Source organism: Excalfactoria chinensis, chromosome 3 (assembly GCF_039878825.1).
Source record: "Excalfactoria chinensis isolate bCotChi1 chromosome 3, bCotChi1.hap2, whole genome shotgun sequence".
In the NCBI taxonomy this organism is placed as follows: domain Eukaryota; kingdom Metazoa; phylum Chordata; class Aves; order Galliformes; family Phasianidae; genus Excalfactoria; species Excalfactoria chinensis.
In genome coordinates this window covers 1,847,747-1,856,173 of record NC_092827.1, presented here as the reverse complement: position 1 = coordinate 1,856,173, position 8,427 = coordinate 1,847,747, and the positions used below count along the sequence as shown (strand labels likewise).

The window sequence follows — 8,427 nt, the reverse complement described above, 5'->3', positions numbered from 1 at the left end:
GAGGTGAATGGCTGCCAACTGAACCCCATGTACTGCAGCCTGTAACCTGTTTGCTTCAGTACTGCACCACTGCTCAAGCTAATGAAAATCTGAGCTAGTGCCAAATCAGACAGGAACTCTGCACATATACTGAAATGCTTTTGTTTCTGTTCTCCTTCCAGCCAGCGAGGAACTCAGCATCTCAGTGCACCTGCAGCATTGCCCTCTGCCAGGCAGGTAATCCCAGCAACATCTTTAGGGACGTATCCCTCCCACAGCAGGAGGCCGGAATTGGATGGGCTTCAATGTCCCTTCCAATCCAAACCATTCGGTGATTCAGGAAAGCTGCTTTCTCAGCTGTAGTTATTTGGTAACGCTTTGCGTTCAGCCCACACTTCACTCTGATGGCTGATACTAACAGAGCCAAGGGTCCCTAGATAAACTGCATTAAAAAGTTACAAGCAGGAAAAAAAATATATATGTTTTAATTATAGCTGTTTCCCTGGATGTAAGTGCGACCAAAGGTGATGATGGTCTTGTTTAGCACATAGATCTATCTCCTCTAAAGTGGAAATTCTTGAAAAAAGACAGCATTCTTCTTCTTGTTGTGCATCTTAGAAACAGTAATTGGGAGCGGTTTGAAAAGTATAGACTTACAGCTTAGTATTTGACATAAGATATTCAGTGACAACTCCACGTGCTGCATTCCTGCTTATTGGGACCCACGAGTTGAGTCAGAATCTTGACGTATGTTCTGCAAGCATCGCTACGTGTCAGTGCATTGCAGCCCTCTGGGTCTCCACCTTTGCAGTGGTGGAGAGACGTACGTTATCTCTCCCACTCCACATCATCGAGACAGAATTGTCCGCAGAGTTATCAGTGCTGAAGAAACGAACTCGCCAGCCCCAGCAGCACTGCAGCTGTTTGATTTCATGACGGAAGGTTTTGCTGAAGATGTAGTAAATAAAAGGGTTGTAGGCGGTTGAAGATTTGGCGAACAGACACGGCAGCAGCGTGACGATGGGCTGCAGGGAATCGCTGGAGTTAAATATGGACCAGAAGCTGGCTGCTGCGTACGGCGTCCACGCGCTTAGGAAACCAATTGAGATGAGCACGGCCATCTGAAAGGGAAACATGGCTTCAGTCCTCTGCCTGAACAGTTGCCCCTTCCTGACTCTGGCTTCAATATGCCATGGGAGAAACAGCCCAGCCAGAAAGCATGATGTCAACAGAGTGGCCTCCAGAAAGCTTGAGTCTAAGCTCTTCTGCAGGAAATGTGACACAGTGCTTATGTGAAAAATAATGTTATATCTTAAAAAAACACACCTGTTTCTATAGGGACCTACCAGACTATTGCCTCTGTAGCTCTCACCTGGAGCAGTCACTCAGTCCATTTAAAACACCCGGGCAGGACAGGACCTCCACTCCAACTACTGTGCGAATGGATTCATCAGTTACTCCAGCATGACTGGAAATCTCTATGTCCAAAACAATCACAGATATATCTGACTACAAACAGCTCGTGTGGTACCTGCAGCATGTAATCCTGACCACGCTCCTGAAATGGCAGAGTTTCCAGGAGCTTCTTGAAGGGGTCAGAGTATGGGTGTCTATGCAACTACATCTCCATCTTTCACCATTACTAGACAGACGCAACAAAGGGTCATGAGCAGACCACGTATGAACAGAAGCAGTTCCCTGCAAGTTCCTGGCCACTGCAGACCCTTCCCCTCACTGGGATAACTCACCAACGTCAGCTTCTTCTCCAGTTTAGCTGCGTGAGGGATCCTGTTGATATTCTGGATCTCTTGGTATGCTTTATGAACCTTCCAGGCAATTCCCAAGTAACAAGCGACGATGGTCAGAGCAGGCAGGACTGTGCAGAGGAGGAACATGCTCAGGATGAATGAAAAGCCATTGGAGGAGCTGTGGAATTTGCTCCAGGCTATTGTACAAGAGATGCCAAATGGCTCAGGGCCGTAGTAGCCCCAGCCTACCAAGGGCAGAATAGCCCAGAGCAAGGAGTAAAGCCAGATGAAAGTAATCAGGATATGAACAGTGTTCTTAGAGATTTTGTTACCTGCAAGAAAGAAGAGAGCAAATCTACTTGAATCTCACCTCAGCCACAGGTTTTACAAGTTCTCCAACATAAGGATGGTGGCTATAAATATGCTGGGGGTATCCATGGGTCAGGTGAGAGCCATGATTGCAGCCCTCAGTGCCAGCCTAAAAGCTTGTTAAGTCATGGTGCTATACAGGGTTGAGTGTATTGCAATCCCAGATGTGAAACACCAGCACAAGTCAAGTTTTAGTACCTTTGCTCGCAGAGAAATGAGAAGATAAGGCAGTCTGGCTCAGCAAATATTTGGGATTTCCACTCCCAACAATGAAGTTGTTTCATTGATATTACTTAGAAGTGAAAAGCCTCACTGCTTAGTAAGGAATTCAGCCAGATCCCTCTAGTTGAGGGATGGTAGAGGTTTGATATTGCAGTTAAAGTTGAGACAGTTACTGGTCTGATATTCCACCCCATGTTCAGCAGAGTCCCACTCTGACCATAATGGCCCATGAGGCTCCCAGAGATGCAGTGACTTACTGTTAGATTTGGATGAGTTGGTAACAAGGAATCGAATCACAGCCATGGCACACAGCGTCATCATGCTGCAGACACCAAAAAGGAAACCCATCAGGGCATAATATACACAGGACGCATCTCCTCCCAGCCAAGCGTGGTTCCAGGCAGATGCAATGGCCAGCGGGTACATGCTGATAGCCATCCCAATATCTGCCACTGCCAGGTTGACTGTAAGCAGCTCTGGAGACTTCAGGAGGGAAGAGCGTTTCACTGCTGTAGCAAGGACAGCAGAATTTCCAAGGATTGTCAGGATGGCTGAAAGAGAAGAATCAGCACAGACAATAATACCACGGCCTTAGCACACCTATGAGATGCAGCTACACAAAGGATGTGACAAATGGCAATTGTTAGCCTGGGGCTGAAGGGTAAAAGGTGGATGGGATGTACTGGAAGACTCACCAGTCAGGCTATGGTCCTGCTATGGACTTGTTAGAGCAAAGAGGGCTTTGCATTTCTGCTCGCAGTCTCTGGGTATGGGACCAGATGGCCTTTAAGGGTCCCTTCCAACTCAAAGGATTCCATGATTCGGCGAGGTGCTGGCCAGCCTCACTGACTGAGGGGAATTTTGTCATATGAAAAGCAGCTCTTTCCCATCACCAGACGTCCAAATTACTCCTCTCCCTGTTCCATGCACTACGTTCCACTTATTTGCCTCTGGATTCAGCCTCATGTAAGTAGCTCACACTCGTTCTCTTAGAGTACCTTGCGCAGGTAGATTGGACCTATCCACCTCCATTGCTCTCTGTAATATCCCTGCTTACTTTCTATGAGAAGAAATTGTTTTGCCAGAGGCAAACTGGAGAGCCTGCTTTGCAAAAGGACCTGTCGGATATACATTACTCAGTGATGCCATAGGGCTTTAAAGTGTTCGTGACAACAGTGTCAAAAGTACATGCATCTAAACAACCCATTTTCTCATATCTTATAAGTGAACGCTGCACTGGAGCAATGTTTTGATCAAAGGCTTTCCTGAGAAGGTGTCCTCTGAAGTTAGAAGCGAAAGAAGGATACAGGAAAAGAGAGGGTGAGACACTGGCATAGGTTGACCAGTGAGGCTGTGGATGCCCCCTCCCAGGAAGCACTCAAGGCCAGGTTGAATGGGGCTGAGAGCAACCTGTGCTATAGGGAGGTGTCCCTGCCTACAGCAGGGGGTTGGGACTGGGTGGTCTTAAAGGTCCCTTCCAACCCAAACCATTCTATGATCCTATGGTGAAAAGGTTCTGTCATGTTCTCTTATAGCAGTGGAAACGGGAAGGCTGCATTTGCTCACAGATGATAACTCATTCATCAGCTGCTCACAGGCAAACAAATCAGGGGGCATACAACAAAATTACATGCACTCATAAGTGCGTGCATGGGCATAGACTTCAAGGGAAAGATTTCAACAAGACGTGTTGGTAAAGCTCCACATCGAGCCCTGGTATCTCACTGCTCAGTACATGGGATGTTCCTGAGCTGCATACAGGGCTCTGATACAGTGCTGGAAGCAATGCCTGAGAGCCAGGGTGCCTTAAAACCCTTTAGGAGCGATGTAAGATGATAGCAGGATGGAACAAGAACAATATCACAGCAGCAGCAGCCAAAGGAGTTCCCTTCTTGCTGTCCCATCCCATTACTTAAGCTCTGTATTTGCTCCTCGGTGAGAAAGCAGCTGACATCCCCGTTTGGGTTCTGTTTAACGCTTTCACTGTTGTGCAGATGCTGACTTTTCCCATGATGAATTCTACTCTCTGCTGTCAGCACGACTGAGGGGACAGCACGGTGCATAGCAGCGCATGGAGAGGTGTGAGATGTGAAATCCTAACGCCAGTGCTGCTGCCCAAATCCTTCCATTCAACACACTAAAATACATCTGCTGATCTTCCTGGGACTGCGTGCCTAACCCAGTCCAGCTCCTCTGCAAAGAAACAGCTGTACACAAACTGGGTCCGTGCAACGCAGCTGCCCTTCACGCACAAGGAAACCCTCCAAGGGTCACACCACACACCGCCCTCCCTGCTCAGCCCTGCAGGACAGGCTGCCCCCTCCTTCACTGTGCAGGGCTGGGATGCCACAGTAAGGGGCAGACGGCTTACTTTGAATACCTGTGATGCCACAGAAGCAAACCTGTGCAGGCAAGTCATGAAAGCAAAGGATGGGGCAGTCCCTTTCTGCTCATTGCCAGGCTTCGAGCATAACAGGCTGAGCAAGCAGAACTCACCTATGATCAGAAGAAAGACTCCAGCTCCATAGTCCACTACTGGATGCAGTTTGGAAATGTACTGCTCCTCCATCATCCCTTGTGGAAGCACGTGAAGGTTTTAAATTGAAGGTGAAGTGACCGTGGTGGCAAAGAGGCTCTTCCTTGTGAGGCAGATGTGAGCCGGGCAGCTGGGTGCTGCCAGGGCCAGGGGATTCTCTGCTATCTCCTCTCTCTCCCCCTCTTGTGTGGCAGAGGAGAAGGCTGGGGTGAGATGAAGGCTCAGCCCCTGGGGACACAGCGAAAGCTCAGTGCAGCTACTGGCACTGCACTGCCCGCCTGCCCGGCAGACATCTCCCCTCCCACCCCTCCTCTCCCACCGCTTGGCTTGTCAAGCAGCTTCACAATGCACATCCCCTCCGAGTGCCAAAACCAATTGTCATTCATCCATCGGCAGCCGTGGGAAATAAATCCAGGCTGAAGGATAGCGCAGGGGAAAGAAGATGAGGGGTTTTGCTTTCCAGTGCTTTATGGATGTGTAGGGGGAAACAGGAGGCTGGGGTGGGGGGCCTCTGGAATTAGGAGAGGAAAGCTGTTTGCTGCAGGGATCTGAAGGCTCACAGCTGCACCACTGAAGGCAGGATGTGTACCAGATTAAAACCTCCCATCCAAATCTATGTTCTTCTTACAATACCTGAGCCTAAAGTTATTGTAACGCTTTCACTGTCATTATAAACGAGGCTGAGTTTTGCTCCAGGTGTGTCTATCAGTGTACAATGCAGGCCTGGATTTTGGTGTGCTCAGTACACAGACCTGTGGTTGCAATGCCATTTAACATGACTTTCAGCACGGGCAGCATGCAGCCACCACGGTGAAGAGCTGATCTATTCTCAATCATTTAATTCCAGTTCATGGATGTGCTCAGCTGCATTAGCATCATGCTCTGCTTGGCCTATTTCACTCTGTCCAGACACAGGGAACTGTAAGATCTCCAAGCAACCTGAAACTTCCAAAATCCTTAGGAATCTCAGGGACTCCAAAAGCCTCAAGTTTGACCATAAAGCAAAACTGTCCGTGCATGGAAATGCTGCTGCCTGGGTTTGCTGCATGTCTTTGTCCTCATCCCCTCTTGAAGTTGCCTGGGGTTCACACACAAAGTAACCCTGCCCTGAAAACTTCAGAGAGTTTAATTCAGCAAGCAGGGACATCCAGCACATCCAACATGGGACTTTGTAGCTCTCACAGCCTTCTGAGTCCCCAGTGCTGAGCTATTGCCCTCTGAATGGAAGAAGCAATTCCCATCTGCAGATCCAGAGACTCATATGTAAGAGTGTTTCCTCCACCGGAGGTGCTTTCCTCTCCATCTGAAGCTGGATTGCACATAAGTGCGAGGAGATGGGACAGTCCACCAGCTCTTCTCCAGAGCTCGTGAAACTGATGCGGTGATAGAAATTGCTGGCCTGATAGATCTCATCACAGAAGACATAAATGTTGTGAGCTTCCTGTTGCAACTGAGCTGCAGTAAAGATGGAAAGGCAAAACATGTGGGTAGAAGGGAGGAAAACACAGGCAGGAGGAACCTGGGCTCCTGTCTGGATGGAGCTCCTCTCTAGGCAACTTTTCCTGTGGTCTCATTCGAAGCCTTATATGGTTTTATAATTAAAAGCCCAAAGTCACTCCAAGGAACAAGGCAGCTCAAACAGGCCCAGGATCACTCCCAGCAAGCAGTAAGAACACCAGTTTTGAGGACAAGATGAATTCAGTTCTGGGATTGCAGACAGATTGTGCCCCTCAGTTGTGTCTGGGTTCTGCTCCCATCCTGGGTGAAGCATTGAACTGGTGGAATCTCCAGGTACAGCCATCAGACGAGACGTTACTGTTTGTTTTAAAGGACAGTCAGTGCTCAAATCCTCCTTGTAATTCTGATCAAGAACATTCTTGGGAGTGTTTCTTGCCTGTATTGCAGGGTCAGCTCACCTGCTGTTTCTTTGTGGCCCTTCGTGGTGAAATCAAAGGGGACGGCTCAGCTCGGAGAGCCCTGAACCAACCCAGACCTCCTGCTTTCCCACCTGTTGCATGATCTGTCCTCTCACTGCTGAAACGAAATATGAATTTTCTTTAGGCAAGCGAAGAGAAAAAATAGGCAGGATTAGAAATGTTGATGAGAATAAATTACTCCCCATAAGCCCCAATGGCTGCTTCCTCCTCCAGCTTCCGTGGGCACCTTATATTACTCTGTGTGGATATTTCCTGCTGGTTTAGATGGCATTTTCTTTATTGTGAAACCCTGAACCTCACATCACGCGGGGTAGGATTACGTCAACAATTCAGTTATGAAATGGGTGAAAGAAAACCGATGATTAAAAACAGAAGAGTTGACTGATCCCAAACCAACAGCATCATTCATGCGCCGTTCAACAATAGCAAGTTGTACACAGCGTGTTTATTCTTTCTGCACTTCAGACCCATCTGTATCATCTGTTTACAACTGAAGCCATGAATGAAGTCATATGTGGAGTCGCAGAGTCATAGGATGGTTGGGTTGAAAAGGACCACAATGAGAATCCTCATTTCATCCCAACCCTCTTGCTATGTGCAGGGTCACCAACCACTAGAGTCAAGCTGTGCTGTGACCCTGCCATGACAAGCCAGCTCTCTCCAACAGGGCAATGGGCTGCCCTCTAAGAGACACCATGCATACATCTGAACAATGCCCAGCTCTAAAATGAAAGGCACTAATTTCAGAGGCACTGTGAAAACAAGGCAAGGCAGAGACACTGCATGAGGTGAGAAGGGAAAGATGGTAATGAGAGATGAAAAGGTTAATTCAACATGCCAGCGTGAAGCATATTGCGGTTGTTTCTGTGCAAGGTGTGATAAGACAGACACTAATACACTGCAAGTGGGGAGGAAATGGCACCAAAGGTGCTAACAGGAAATGAAAACTTCTGTCAGGAAAAGAGAAGCCTGAATAACACTGCCTGTAGCGTGGAGTTTGATGTAATGCAAACCTGCTTGGATTTCATATGCTTTTTATGACTTTTGTTAGCAGGAACAGCATCTCGAGAACTGACACGGGACAGAAGAGGCTGTGGTGCTGATGGCCACAAATAGGGATGTCTGGCAGAGCATCACATGGGAGGGCAAACACAAGAGGACTCTTCAGAACATAGGTATGAGGACAACAAAATCCACCCAATGCTGCCTCTGGTAGAGCCCATTTATTGCATTCTGCTCTTGTGTTGTGTTCTTGGCACTACAAACGGGCTTGAATGTCCTGCTCCAACCCTGCTATTGCCATCCTGCCATTGCTTACAGCATGGCTCTCATCAGGTTACTTCCTTCTTCTCTCTGCTTCTGATTTATCCCCCGAGACTGTGCATTAGTCAAGGTCTCACTGACCTGCTATTTCTGCTCAGGGTGTGGAAGCAACGCAGTGCTGCTATTGACTTGTGCCTCTCAGCACCATTATAATGCAACAACAATAGTTTTAAGGAGGAGGCCAATTTTCTTTCATATTAGGATTTAGCTAATTTTACTGTTCCTAATTTCTAAAAGGACCCACAGTGGGAAATCAGAAATGCTGGGATTGCAAGTTATTGTTTAGAGAGGAAAATAGCTGAGAGACTGAATG

At 47.9% G+C, this 8,427-nt stretch overlaps 1 protein-coding gene across 1 annotated transcript; it reads right to left on the bottom strand.

Annotated features, from left to right (window-relative positions):
- Positions 1-752: 752 nt before the first annotated feature.
- Positions 753-4,887, bottom strand: LOC140250718 (opsin-5-like). The gene is made up of 4 exons (XM_072333622.1): positions 4,815-4,887; positions 2,576-2,869; positions 1,728-2,059; positions 753-1,100 (listed from the first exon to the last, which is right to left on the bottom strand). The coding sequence occupies exons 1-4, from the start codon at positions 4,885-4,887 to the stop codon at positions 753-755; spliced, it is 1,047 nt and encodes a 348-aa protein (XP_072189723.1).
- Positions 4,888-8,427: the final 3,540 nt, after the last annotated feature.